Source organism: Scyliorhinus torazame, chromosome 12 (genome assembly GCF_047496885.1).
Source record: "Scyliorhinus torazame isolate Kashiwa2021f chromosome 12, sScyTor2.1, whole genome shotgun sequence".
In the NCBI taxonomy this organism is placed as follows: domain Eukaryota; kingdom Metazoa; phylum Chordata; class Chondrichthyes; order Carcharhiniformes; family Scyliorhinidae; genus Scyliorhinus; species Scyliorhinus torazame.
This window is the reverse complement of record NC_092718.1, coordinates 228,963,876-228,979,240: the sequence shown is the minus strand read 5'-3', so window position 1 is coordinate 228,979,240 and position 15,365 is coordinate 228,963,876. Positions and strand designations below refer to the sequence as shown.

General features: G+C 48.7%; 1 protein-coding gene across 9 annotated transcripts in view; it reads left to right on the top strand.

Annotated features, from left to right (window-relative positions):
* Window positions 1-15,365, top strand: part of LOC140387046 (uncharacterized) — a 262,462-nt gene that overhangs the window by 116,149 nt on the left and 130,948 nt on the right. For 8 of the 9 annotated variants that reach the window (XM_072470055.1, XM_072470052.1, XM_072470056.1 and 5 more), the window contains 3 exons: window positions 3,738-3,877; window positions 9,946-10,099; window positions 13,678-13,759. In XM_072470055.1, coding sequence (XP_072326156.1) covers window positions 3,738-3,877; window positions 9,946-10,099; window positions 13,678-13,759 — 376 coding nt within the window. The remainder of the gene's footprint in view (window positions 1-3,737; window positions 3,878-9,945; window positions 10,100-13,677; window positions 13,760-15,365) is intronic. The other variant, XM_072470050.1, reaches the window with a different exon arrangement.

Here is a 15,365-nt window from a genome sequence, read left to right as displayed (position 1 = left end):
TGAGAGGGGCAAAGTTTAGAGTAGATGTACGAGGCAAGTTTTTTACGCAGAGGGTAGTGGGTGCCTGGAACTCACTACCGGAGGAGGTAGTGGAGGCAGGGACGATAGGGACATTTAAGGGGCATCTTGACAAATATATGAATAGGATGGGAATAGAAGGATACGGACCCAGGAAGTGTAGAAGATTGTAGTTTAGTCGGGCAGTATGGTCGGCACGGGCTTGGAGGGCCGAAGGGCCTGTTCCTGTGCTGTACATTTCTTTGTTCTTTGTTCTTTGTTGAGGGGTAATAGATATAGGACAGAGGTCAGAGGTAGGTTCTTTATGCAAAGAGTGGTGAGGCCGTGGAATGCCCTACCTGCAACAGTAGTGAACTCGCCAACATTGAGGGCATTTAAAAGTTTATTGGATAAGCATATGGATGATAATGGCATAGTGTAGGTTAGATGGCTTTTGTTTCGGTGCAACATCGTGGGCCGAAGGGCCTGTACTGCGCTGTATCGTTCTATGTTCTATGTTCTATGTTCTATGATGGGGGCATCGAGGTTCACACTCTGCGCCAGCAAGAGGATGCAAATAGGTCAAATTGATCCATTTGTCCCCTAGCCTGCATGAATCTCCGGTCCTCTGGGCTGGAATTCACCTGGGCGAAAATCGGTGCAGGTATTTCCCAGCGCGGCCCTGGCCCGATGGACCTCACGGTGGGCCAGGGGGGGTAGCTCTTTTAGGGAGTTCCCCCAAAGTCCGTTGGAGGGCCCCCCTCACCCACAATGCAAATCCTGCCCACCACACCCCGACAAGCCCTCCCTCCCCACCTCTGCCCACCAGAGACCACCCCCATAAAAAAGACACCACCAGGAACCTCCCCATTACAGAGACTCCTGCCTGGGGTCTCTTATGGGCGACTTCCAGGCAGGGGGCTTTATAATGGGGGTGGGGGGAGGTGGAAGTTCTGGTGAGGGTGTCTCTTATGCAGGGTCTCTGATGGGGGTCTCTCTTAATGGGAGTCTGTCTCTTGGTGGGGTTTCTAGTGGGGCCCCTCTAATAGGGGTCTCTAATAGGGGTCTCTCTAATGGGGGTCTCTCGCATGGGGGTCTTCCTTATTGGGAAATTCCTGGTGGAGGTCTCTCTTGTGGGGGTTCCTGGTGGGATCTCTCTTATGGGGTGGTTTCTGGTGGGTGTCTCTTTTATGGGGGGGTCGGGTACCCTCGTACTGTGGGGGCAGGTGTGACCCATAAATTTCTGTGATGGTGGGGGGAGGGGTGGTGATGCGGAACTGCGTTACGGGAGGGAGACCAGCTGCCGGATCTCGCTATCGAGCCCCCGCCCAAAGTGGCGGCCCGATAGCAAGATTCACGACGGAATCCTTTGCAATCCCCACCATGCATAAATATGCATGGCCAGGGGTAGTGAATCGCCTCTCCATTTGCCCTCCTAGCGTGAGTGCAAATCAAAGGCAGGAGAACATAGTCTCCCAAACAAAGAATTCCAGCCCATGAATAAGATGGGTTTTAATGACAATTAGTGGTGGTTGTCATGGCCACTATTACTGAGACTAACTTTCAACACCATCACTGAATCTCCCATTAGCAACATCCTAGACGTTACAATTGATAGGAAACTGAACATAGAAACATAGAAAATACGAGCACGAGGGGACCATTTGGCCATTCGAGCCCACTCCGCCATTCATTATGATCATGGCTGATCATCCAACTCAATAGCCTAATCCCGCCTTACCTCCTATCCTTTGATCCCCTTCGCTCCAAGTACTATGGGTGGGATTCTCCAATAATGGGGCTCTGTCCCCACGCCCGTGACAAAACGGGCACGAATCACTCTGGACTTACCTGGAGAAAGTCCAGGGTGATTCTCCGATTTGCAGGGGGCTAGCAGGGCCCTGGAGTGCTCCTCGCAGCTCTGGCTGCCGATACGGGGCCCTGCACTTCCGGTCGGGGGTCCGCGCACGCACACGGCGGCGACCTGTGTCGGCTGCCCCACGCGACATGGCCAACCCACACCGCGGACCGGTACCGGAAACATAGGATCCCCAGATCACGCGTGCCCGCGGATCGGTGGCCCCCAATCGGTAGCCTGGTCGTCCTGGAGGCCCCCCCCCCCCCAGTGAGTCCGCAGTCGCCACGCCAAGTGCCCGCCGGGTGGAACCACACTGGCGGGAACTCGGCCAGCTGCACTCGGTGAATCGCCACAATGGCCCCCCCACCGACGCCGTGTCGACCACGCGAGCGCGATTGCCGCCTATTCTCCGGGGACCGGAGTATCGTGGGAGTGGCGTCGGCCCCAATCTCGGGTTTGACGCCCATTCTCTGCCCCGCTCCGAGCGCGATTTCGCCGCGGAGGCTCAGAGAATCCCGCCCTATCTAACTGCTTCTTGAAAACATACAATGTTTTGGCTCAACGACTGCCTGTGGTAACAAATTCCACAGGTTCACCACTCTCTGGGTGAAGACATTTCTCCTCATCTCTGTCCGAAATGGTTTACCCTGAAACCTCAGACAGTGACCCACCATCGGGAACATCCTTCCTGCACCTACCCTGTCCAGTCCTGTTATAATTTTATAGGTTTTTATGAGATTCCCCCTCATTCTTCTGAACTCCAGCAAATACAATCCTAACCGACTCTATTCTCTCCTCATACGTCCATATAAATACATCCATATAAATACTGTGGCTACAAGAGCAGGTCAGAGGCTGGGAATTCTGAAATTAATAACTCACCTCCAGACTCCTCAAAGCCCATTCACTTTGAAAAGGCACAAGTGAGGCGTGTGGGGGAATTCTTTCCACTTGCCTGGGTGAGTGCAGCTCCAACAACATTCAAGACGTTCAACACCATCCAGGAAAAAGCAGCCCGCTTGATTGGCACCCCATCCACCACCTCCAACATTCACCCCCTCCACCACAGTGGCAGCAGCGTGTAACATTACAAGGCACTGCAGCAACTCACCAAAGCTTCTTTAGTAGAATCCACGACCTCTGCCACCAAGAAAGATAAGGGCAGCAGATACATGAGAACATCACGTCCTGCAAGTTCTCCTCAAAGACACATACCATCCTGACTGAAAATGATACTGCTGTTGCTTTACTGTCACTGGGTGAAAATCGTGAAACTCTCGTCCTGACAACACCGTGCTTCTTTTCATTAACCAAACAAACTAATCGAACAACATATGGGATAAATTAAAAATGCAGGGCCGGATTCTCCGGTTCGCCAGCCGCGTTTTCCGGCACGGCGCGTGCCCGCCGGCAGCAGGATTCTCCGTTCTCGCGGAGAAGAAAGTCAAAGGAAACTTAAACATTAAAACAAAATGTGATTAAAGGGTTGATAGCACACCCCCAGTCCCCCCGATGCCGCTGGGCACAGAAGACCTCGATGGTGTCGGCAGCCACCAAGTACTCCCTTACCAAGGAGACGAGGCACCTAACAGCACTGTGTGGGTTCCTATGACAGTATGACGGCGGCAGTTCAAAAGGGTGCTTACCATTACTTCCTCAAGAGCAATTCTGGGTGTGCAATAAATGCTGGCCGAGTCAGTGATGCCTACATTCCGTGAATGAATATGTTCAGTTAGAAACAATCGCCGAATTTTGTTTTTTTGCATTTGATCTTGTCATCGTTTAATGGCCATTACAAACTGTCCTTTATTTAACTATTTTATGAACAAAATGTTCCAGTATTTGCAGACCAGGAACTTGAGAGAACCTGTTGTTTTGACAGGTCACCTGACCATGGAAACTGTGTTGTACATTTGGGATCAGTACATTATCGGCCTGGGCCAACCTTCTTACAACTGTATTCCGGCATTCTGCATGGCCTTCATTCATTTGCTACGAGAACATCTACAAATTTGTAAAACGGTATGTAAGGGTTGCCCTTCTGCTGCCCAGTTACACAGTGATCTTCCGAACTTTACTGCCTGAATTGCATTCGGTGCAAAATGTCACCTCACACATTGGACAATGTATCAGATTTAAACACCAATGTTAATGGTATGCTAGTTATAGAACATAGAACAATACAGCGCAGTACAGGCCCTTCGGCCCACGATGTTGCACCGAAACAAAAGCCATCTAACCTACACTATGCCATTATCATCCATATGTTTATCCAATAAACTTTTAAATGCCCTCAATGTTGGCGAGTTCACTACTGTAGCAGGTAGGGCATTCCACGGCCTCACTACTCTTTGCGTAAAGAACCTACCTCTGACCTCTGTCCTATATCTATTACCCCTCAGTTTAAAGTTATGTCCCCTCGTGCCAGCCATATCCATCGGAGAAGGCTCTCACTGTCCACCCTATCCAACCCCCTGATTATATTGTTAAGATACACAGGTGAAAGACAAATTAAGTACCTAAAATATTTATAAATAGAGATTGCTGGGACACTGGGAGTGGTAAGTAAAAAGAAGGCACATGCAATGCTGCATTCCATAATTAAACCTATTATCGACCAAAGAATTGTGGCAGGATTCTCCGTTCCTGAGACTGTTGACGCCGGCGCAGGATTCGTGGACTTCTATGATAGCAAAACTGGGGGGCAGCATGGTGGCGCAGTGGTTAGCGCTGCTGCCTCACGGCGTCGAGGTCCCAGGTTCGATTCCGGCTCTAGGTCACTGTCCGTGTGGGTAGGTGGATTGGCCATGCTAAATTGCCCTCAATTGGAAAAAAATGAATTGAGTACTCTTAAGTTAATTTTTTTTTAAATTATAACAAAACTGGCGCTGCACCTGGACCGATTCAATGACCGTTGAGGGTCTAGCACCGCCATGTGGAACACAATTGATTCCAATGAGAAACTGTGCGGGATTCGCCGGATTCACGATTGACACTCAGGAAGCTGACAAACTGCAGCCGCATAGACACATTTCACTCCCCAAACACCATCCCAGCCAACAAGATGACAGCAAGACGCAAGGCCCCAAGGTTCACGATGCAGAACTGGAGACCCTCCTGGCTATCGTGGAGGAGAGATGGGCAACCTGCCAGCCACTGCCATTCGCCGGGCCTGGACGCAGGTGGCAGAGGCGGTCAGCGCCATGGGCAACACCGTCCATACTGGTCAGCAGTGCCGGTAAAAACTGCACAACCTCCTCAGGGGGCCAGGGTGAGTAGCAGCACTGTGCCCCTAGCACCAACCCCCATCTCACGCACCCGTAACCCTAAACCCCCCCGCCACCCAGAGGGTGTTCAAACCCACACCCTGCACCACATACCCAGGTGGCACCCATATCGGCCGCCATGGAAGGGTGTCCTGGCCATCAGCTACCCACCCCCTTGGTTGCATGCGTCGGACTGACTCACACTGCATTTTCTCTGCTTCTCCCAATCCCCGCCCCCGCCCCCCCCCCCCCCCCCCCCCCCCCAGAAGAAGGCCGCTCATAACCGCCGAGAGCAGGAGACGACTGGAGGGCGACCGCCAGACCTAAGGCCCCTTATCAAAACAGAGCAGAGGAGAGGGCATTGGACATGGTCGGCGCTTCAAAGAAAGGGCAGTCACCTGGATGAAGGTCGGTATTGGGTGAGGAAGTGAGACCCCGCTGGGTTGCAGTTCCCCCATGGCATGTGTGTCATCTGCACCCCCCCCCCAACACACCACCCTCACACCCACACCGTCCCCTCACCACCCAGACCACCCTCACACCCCCAACACACCTCCACCACTCCCTCCTGTCCCGCAATGCAATTATGCTTCTTGTTTTGTGCCTTGGAGGAGCTGCTGGTGATGGGGTGGGCACTTCGGTGTCCCCTGACCACAGCCAGAATCCTAGGTGTCGACCAGCGATGAGGACGACACTAACACGGACAGGAGCTGTCTGCCCATATCCCAGGACACTGATTTCCCATCACAGCTCTCTCCAACACCCTCCACCATCCCAGAGGCACTCATTCGGTTGGGCACCTTAGTGAAGAGGCTCCCCGGGGCACTATCTGGTGCACACCACACACATGCTCCAGTACAGCAGTTAGAGGTAGGATGGCCCGAGGGGGTGGAAGGTCGGTGGGCAGGCCGACCCCAGGGACTAGCTGCTATCCAGACACATTTTGGGTTTCTGGAAAGGACCGTTCCATCGATTGTGGAGATGCAGTCACAGAGCCAGGGACTGCATGAGGGATTGTCGGCGAGCATCCAGTATCTGTAGATGCAGTTGCAGGAGTCCAACCATGTGCAGGAGCTGATGCCGATCAAGTGCACCACCGAGGCCAATATTGCACGGTGGTGTCCGCGGTGGAGGCTTTGGGGACAAAAGTTTCGGCTATATCAACATGTCCAAGGCCTGGGCACTCTGTGCAGGTGGTGGCCGAGGCCCAGGACAGTGCTACTGTCTCACAGAGCCACCTGGACATTGCAGTGGTGCACCTGATCATAGCGGTCCATGGCTTGGCTAAGAGCGTCGGCCCTGGCTGGTATGACACAGACATAGAGGGAGGTGGCCCATTCTCAGAGGGAGATGGCGCAGTCACTGGCTGATGTGGCTGCTATGGGCCAAGGCTTAGATACTCCAAAGTATGTTATGAAGTCCACCTGACCTATAACCTTTATGTTGAATTTGGCTAGGATGAGTACAAGAGCCTCCCCTTCAGGTGTGATTCATCAGACTTCCCAGACACTTTAATCAAATTAAGCTCTTTAATCAAAATCTATATATAAACAAACAGCAAGTTTTTTATCAATTACAAACATAAAGACACCCCATAGCTACAGTAATCCATGTATAACAATTCAAAAACAAAATCCCATAAACCAAAATCCCTTTTCAAGTTTATGGCCCAGCACTCTGCATTCTCACGTGAATAAGACTGGCTTTCCCTGAGATTCTGACCCCGTCTCACCAGCAGGTTTAAACCCTTCCGCAAACCAAATTATATCTTTTAAGTTACCAAAGAAGTTGGCTATAATCAATGGGTTTTTTACTGGAACAGATATTTTAAATAAAAAAACAGATCGGCCAAAACACTTATTTTCTCTGTCTGAGTCCACAGCAGTCAAAACTGAAAGTGAAAGTAAAACAAAACCTCTCAGCCACAGCTCAGCTCCACCCACAAAATGACATCACTGCAACCATGTGATAAGACAAAAACCTTTCTTAAAGGGTCACTCCCATGACACCTCCTCCCCCCAAAAATAAATAAACCATCAACTTCAAAGATGGTTTCATTTTTCACCTTTTCACTTGCCCATTTCTAACACTTGACAATAAACATACATACATTTTAAAATATCAAAACAGGCAAACATTGACAATAATTCAGTCCATTTTAGTTCTTTGTTTACCACCATCGAACTTGCTTCCATCACATTCATCACAAAGCATCGGCTATCACGTTTTCTCGTCCTGCCACACGTATAAGTTTTAAATTATATGGCTGTAATAATAAACTCCATCGAAACAGTCTGGCATTTTTATCCCTGAATCTCTTCAAAAACATCAATGGATTATGATCAGTATATATAATTGTTTCAGATGAATTGCTGGTAACATAAATGTTAAAATGTTGCAAAGCCAGCACCAAGTTCAAAGTCTCCTTCTCAATTGTTGAATACTTCCTCTGGTGATCATTTAATATTTTGGAAAAATATCCAATAGGTCGTTCTATTCCTTTGTCGTCTTCTTGCAAGAGCACAGCACCTACATCCACATCAGTCGCATCGATAGCCACTTTGAATAGTTTTGTGTAATTTGGAGTGGTCAACACAGGAGCAGTGGTTAACACAGCCTTCAGGCCGTCACATGCCTGTTGACACTCCGCCGCCCACTAAAATTTGCCACAATTCTTCAGCAAGTCCGTCAGTGGAGCAACCATGCTGCTAAAATTTGGCACAAATTTACGGTAAAAACCACTCATGCCAAGAAATCTCATTATTTCCCGTCGTGTCGAGGGTTTTGGAAACATATTAGCTTAGATAGAAGACTGGCTGACGGGCAGGAGACAGAGAGTCGGGCTAAATGGATCTTTTTCTGGACGGCAAGATGTAACTAGTGGGGTGCATAGATTGGTGGCATAATAGATAGTGAAAAAGGTTATATAAGATTGCAACAGGATCTTGACTTATTGGGCCGATGAAAGGCAGATGGAGTTTAATTTGGATAAATGTGCATTTTGGTAGATCAAATCAGGGCAGGACCTACTCAATTAATGGTAGGGAGTTGGGGAGAGTTACAGAATAAAGAGATTTAGGGGTACAGGTTCATAGCTCCTTGAAGGTGGAGTTGCAGGTCGACAGGGTGGTGAAGAAGGCATTCAGCATGCTAGGATTCATTGGTCAGAATATTGAATACAGGAGTTGGGACGTCTGGTTGAAGTTGTACAAGACATTGGTAAGACCACACATGGAATACGGTGTTCAGTTCTGGTCACCCTATTTTAGGAAGGATATTGTTAAACTAGAAAGAGTGCAGAAGAGATTTACGAGAATGCTATGAGGACTTAATGGTATGAGTTATAAAGAGAGGCCGGATAGGTTAGGACTTTTTTCCCTGGAGCGCAGGAAGCTTAGGGGTGATCTTATAGCCGTCTATAAAATAATGAGGGGCATCGATAAGGTAGATAGTCAACATCTTTTCCCAAAGGTAGAGGAGACTAGAACGAGAGGTCACAGGTTTAAGGTGAGAGAGGAGAGATATAAAAGAGACCAGAGGGAAAATTTCTTCACACAGAGGGTGGTGAGCATCTGGAACAAGCTGCCAGAGGCAGTGGTAGAGGCGGATACAATTTTTTCCTTTAAAAAACAGTTAAACAGTTACATGGGCAGGGTGGGTATAGAGGGATATGGGCCAAATGCGGGCAAGTGGGACTAGCTTAGTAATTGAAACTGGGTGGCATGGACAAGCTGGGCCGAAGGGCCTGTTTCCGTGATGTAAACATCTGTGATTTTATGACTTGAATTTCTCCTGGCCAGCACTCCTAGCAGGAGCGCAAAGTTCCCGCTATTCAATTCTGGTGGCAGCACTTAGTCTTTGAAACGGAGAATCCAGCTCCTGATTTGCAACTGAAGTAACTAAGGTTTGCCAAGAGCTAAAATGGTCTCACCAAATAGTGTGATATTACACCTATATTAGAAACTTACGTCAATTCAGGAAGATTTCAATTATGCAACACTCAACATCACAAAGAGAACCTGTTCCAAAGTGATATCATAGAGTTTCATAGAATTTACAGTGCAGAAGGAGGCCATTCAGCCCATTGAGTCTGCACCGGCTCTTGGAAAGAGCACCCGACCCAAGGTCAACACCTCCACCCTATCCCCATAACCCAGTAACCCCACCCAACACTAAGGGCAATTTTGGACACTAACGGCAATTTATCATGGCCAATCCACCTAACCCTGCACATCCTTTGGACTGTGGGAGGAAACCGGAGCACCCGGAGGAAACCCACGCACACACGGGGAGGATGTGCAGTCTCCGCACAGACAGCGACCCAAGCCGGAATGGAACCTGGGACTCTGGAGCTGTGAAGCAATTGTGCTAACCACTGTGCTACCGCGCTGCCCCGTGCTACCGTGCTATCTGAATGTTTCCGTGCACAGACCATTTAAGAACCACTGGTTAGACTACTTAATGCCTAGTTATAAGAGTAGGCCATCAGTTCCTTGAACCAATGTTGCCATTCAATTAGATAATGGCTAGTACCAATTGGCAGAGTGGGCACAGCGCTCACTCCTTTAATTGATCCCTCAATATTACACCAGGGGTCTTTATATGTAATAGAATCCTGATTAACAGATTAAAACAGTGCATCCACTTGAAACAGACAGCTGTCTAAACTGCGGAAGGCTCCAAGAAAAATGCAGTGACATGAATTATTCCTAATAATGAATATTATGAAAATCAACCTTGAAAATGATTGAGAGTGTTACTCACTTGAATGAAATAAAGATGGACGAGCTATGATCTTGGATCATAACCAGCCTTCTTTCCCAGCCAGGTGAGGTGGAGGTGATGCTAAGATCCCAAGCTCCTGCACTGACAACTCAGCAGTTCCAGAAAGTGATCAAACAGCATTTCTACACAAACCTCTACAAGAGATTAAACAAGCAGGACACAGAAGTAGTTTCACTCCTGGATCCAACAGAGGGTGAGTTAACATGAACTTCATTAAGTTATGTCTATTAAGTTTCACTAAACAAAACAGTGGTTTGTCTGTTGTGCGATGAATGTCAGAAATTACATCCTATGTGGTCATGACGAAGGTAAAATATCCCTCCTCATTCTGTCTACAGCTTTTAACACATTTTACCATGCCATCCTCCTCCAATGCATCCACTATTGCTTAGATGGGTGGAACAGCACTCACCTTGTTCCATTCTTATGGGTGGCACAGTAGCACAGTGGTTAACACTGTTGCTTCACAGCGCCAGGGACCCAAGTTCAATATCCGAACAGGTGCCGGAGTGTGGCGACTAGGAGATTTTCACAGTAACTCCATTGCAGTGTTAATGTAAGCCTACTTGTGACACTAATAAAGATTTTTGTAATGATTTCCAGAGAATCATTTGCAATAGTTTCTCTTCCTGCACCATTTCCTCTGGTGTCCCCAAGGATCTATCCTGTTCCCTCCTAGTTCTCAATAACATGCTGCCGTCGATGACATCATCTGAAAACGGAGCTAGTCTTCACATAGTAATAATCTTTATTGGTGTCACAAGTAGGCTTACATTAACACTGCAATGAAGTTACTGTGAAAAGCCCCTAGTCGCCACACTCTGGCGCCTGCTCGGGTACACAGAGGGAGAATTCAGAATGTCCAATTCACCTAACAAGCACGTCTTTCAGGACTTGTGGGAGGAAACCGGAGCACCCGGAGGAAATCCACGCAGACATGGGGAAAACGTGCAGACTCCGCACAGACAGTGACCCAAGCCGGGAATCGAACCCAGCTCCCTGCCGCTGTGAAGCAACAGTGCTAACCACTGTGTTACCGTGCCACCCATATACACTGACAGTACTCATCTACACCTCACAACCACCTCTCTTGACTCCACTGTTGTGAAATTAGTGAACATCCAATTCTGGATGAGCATAAATTTCCTCCAACGAAACTTTGGGAAGGTGGAAGCCATGGAGCAAGATTCTCTTTTGACTGGCGCCGAAATAGTGAAATGCGATTGGGCGGAGAATTGGTTCCAACACAGCGGGCGCCGATTTAACGCCAAATCACAATTCTCCGTTGCCTCGACAGTGGCGTCAATGCGGTCCGGAACGCACGTATAGTAGACACTATTCGCTTATCATTAGCGGGCCTGACCCAGGAGTCTCCGGGGCCTTCACGATTCTCCGCCTCCGATGGGTCAAGTTCCCGACGGCACAGTTCACCTGTGCTTTTAAAAATCGTGAAACCGGGATCGTGGCTGTTGAGGGAGAGAGAGGGGGTACGGAAAGTGTCCAACATCGCCATAGTTTGCTGGCAGTTGTGCCGCTGGCCGGGGGGGGGGGGGGGTCTGCCAGGGCAGGGGGGAGTAGCAGGAGCGGCCAGGAGGTGGGCTGTGGGATCGGGGTGGACGGGCAGGGGACACCATTGCCATCGCTGGAAAGGCAATCATGCAGCTGCTCCCGCTGCTGACTGTCCACTGTAAACTTCGGGCCATGGGTCATATATGTTTCCCCCCCAAACCACCCTGCCTAGGTGCCCTCTGGCCCCAGACTACCCATCAGCTGTATGGGCACGCTCCAGCACGACCAGTGCCATCTTGTTGGTTGGGATGAATGTGTGTGGAGAGTGTAATGTGTATGTGCGACTGCAGCTTGTCAGCCTCCCGAGTGTCAATCATGGACCCGGCGAATCCTGCACCATTTTTCATTGGAATCGATTGTGTTCCACATGGCATCGGCTAGCCCCTCCACAGTCGCTGAATCGATCCAGGTTCGGCGCCAGATTTGCTGTCATGAAAGTCCACGAATTCTACGTTGGCGTCAACATAGAAGATAGGAGCAAGAGGAGGCCATTCGGCCCTTCGAGCCTGCTCCGCCATTCGTCACGATCATAGTTGATCATCCAACTCAACAGCCTAATCCTGCTTTCTCCCCATAACCCTTGATCCCATTCCCCTCAAGTGTAATATCTAGCTGACTCTTGAATGTATTCAATGGGCGGCTTTCTCCGTCCCGCCGCACCCGATTTCTGGTTCAGCACGCCGTCGGGATTCTCCGTTTCGCCGGCTGGTCAATGGGGTTACCCATTGTGGGTCAGCCCATCGCTGTCGGGAAACCCCCGGGCTGCCGGCAAAACGGAGAATCCAGGCGGTGGAGAATTCAGCCCAATGTCTGGGACAATCTCGCCCATGGTCTTTAGTCCCTGATACAAACTCTATCCCTAACTATCAATTCAAACTCTCTGACAACAGTCTGAGGTTGAACCCATCTGTTTAAAACTTCAATGTCATAATTGAGCCTGAGATGAGCTTCCAACCACATTTTCACATCTTCACTAAAACTGCCAATTTTCATCTCTAAAAACTGACTCCTTCTCTGCTTCAGCTCATCAGCTGCTGAAATCCTCATCCACGCCTTCATTACCTCCAGACTCAACTATTCCAACATGTTCATGTTGGCCTCCCACATTCTACCCTCCTTAAACTTGAGGTCATCCAAACTCTGCTCCTATGTCCTTGCTCACAGAAGGCTCTTTTACTCATCAACCTATTATTCACCTACATTGGCATCCCATCAAGCAAAGCCTCTATTTTAGAATTCTCACCCATATTGTCATGGTCTCCACCCTTTCTATCTCTGTAATCTCCTCGAACCCCACAACCCATCTCTGATATCTGCGATCATCCAATTCTGGACAGAATTACTGATTTTAATTGCCGTACCATTGGTGATCATTCCTTCAGCAGCCAGGCCCCAAGCTCTGGAATTCCCTTCCTGCATCCCACCGGCTCTCTACTTGCCTCTTTTTCCTCCTTTGAGGCTCTCCTTTTACATACCTCCTTTGCCAAATTTTGGTTGTCTTTTTTTAAATTTAGTGCCCAATTTGTTTTTCCAATTAAGGGGCAATTTAGCGTGGCCAATCCACCTGCCCTGCACATTTTAGCGTTGTGGGGGTGAGACCCACGCAGACACGTGGAGAACGTGCAAATTCCACACGGACAGTGACCCGGAGCCGGAATCAAACCCGGGTCCTCGGCGCCCTGAGGCAGCAGTGCTAACCACTGCACCATCGGACCGCCAGTGTTTGGTTATCTGCCCTAATATCTCTTAATGTGGCTCAGTGGTATATTTTGTTTTATAATTTCCCCATGCCTTGGGATATTTCTTTTAATTAAAGACATTATAATAAATATGAGTGATTCTTCTTCGTCCCCACAGAAAGCTTTGAAAATAGATATTTGTTAACCATGCTTCAAACTGCTGGAAACAAGATTTTTCACAGCCGTGTGTAGGGGAAGGCGGGATCAGGGTATTGAATTTGACGATCAGCTATAGTCATAATGCATGGCAGAGCAGGCTCAAAGGGCCGAATGACCTCCTCCTGCTTCTATTTTCTATGTATGTTTCTATTTAATAGCACGCTTGCGATTCATAAAGGAACAGCATGTTATTAGAAAGCAGTGACACTCGCAGTTTTGGGGCTGCTGAGGTACAGAATGACATTTTACACTTGCCCTGAATCTATCTGGAAGATGGTTCTCACTAATCCTTTTTTTTTTGCAGTAGGATTTGCACAACCATGGACTCATCTCTTCAGAAAACAATTATCTTATCAAATCCATCCAAAAGAGAGGCGGCAGGCCAGGTAATGATACTGAAACATAGCATTAGATCACTGCTTCTGAAAAGCAATATAGTTCAGAAAGCTCCTCCATCGCTAGAGAGGCTACTGCTGGGGAAACACCAGAAACATAATGTACAAGATAGGCAGCATACTATACCCCACCTTTTGTTTTTCTTTTCTCCTTCTTTCTTTGTCAATTCAGATTTTTCCTCCCTTTCTTAAAGGTGTTAATTCTGAGGCATAGTACCATGTGCTCATCGTATTGTGATATCTTGCCCAAGTTTCCAGAAATACACACCCAGAACATGTAGGTGTGGTTGGCCCAGCTGCCCTGGTGCCGTTCGCATTTGTCCTCTACCTCCAGAACCCACTCATTTGAGTTCTGGTTAGGTGCACCCTGTCTCCACCTTTTGAAGGTGCCGCCCATTATTGCAGAAGTGAACCTGTGGTTGTTGCAGTTGGGCCATGGTGGACATTTCGGTTAGGCCGAAGAGTTGCCTCATTTGGTACCATGTCAGGTGCGTGGCTACCATCACTGGGCTCCTCGCGTATTTGGCCAGGGCAGTGGGGGGTATGAGAGAGCCGCTGTGGCTAGGGCTCGGAAGGACATCCCTATGCAGGAAATCTTGTGCATCTTCACCCACTCTCATCACCCACTCTGTTCCTGGTTCCTTAACCCCGTACTCTTTCTGCGGTGGCCGCGCAGTGGTAGAACTGTATGCACAGGAGGGCCAGGATCTCATGTTTTATCTCCTTTGTAGGACCTTGATTAGGACTGTTGGAAAAGGCCTTGGGGATGTAGATCGGGAAGGATCTGAACAGGAAGAGGAACCTGGGCAGTACGTTCATTTTGATCGTCTGTATTCTCCCTGTGGGGGAAAGTGGGAGTGGGCCCCATCTCTGCAAATCCTTTTTTTTTAATAAACATTTTATTGAGGTATTTTTTGTATAGTAACAACAACAAAATAAACAATATACATGAAACCATAAACATAATGCAAAAGCACCTTTCGTACAGGTCCCACCCTCATTGATCCCCTACTCTAATCTAAACTACTCCCCCCCCCCCACCCCCGTCTGCTAACGATTAATTTTCTGCAAAGAAGTCGACGAACGGTTGCCACCTCTGGGTGAACCCTAACAGTGACCCTCTCAAGGAGAACTTGATTTTCTCCAAACAGAGAAAGCTGGCCATGTCCGATAGCCAGGTCTCCGACTTCGGGGGCTTTGAGTCCCTCCAAGCTAATAGTATCCGTCTCCGGTCTACCAGGGAAGCAAAGGCCAGAACATCTGCCTCTTTCTCCTCCTGGATTCCCGGGTCTTCTGACACCCCGAAAATCGCCACCTCTGGACTCAGCGCCACCCTTATTTTTAACACCGTGGGCATGTCGTCCGCAAACCCCTCCCAGAATCCCCTCAGCTTTGGATGTTAAGTAATGGGTTAAGAGACATTGCAATTAGTTGTCTCATTTATGTTAAGTATCCATTAATTGACACTGATATGTAAAGGGGCTTCAGGTGGCTTCTGTCTGGTGATGTATAGTGAGAGTTTTGTGCTAAGGCTGCTGGAATGAAATAAATGTGTGTTTGTGGAAAAGGAACAGAACGTTAGACTCTTCATATCACA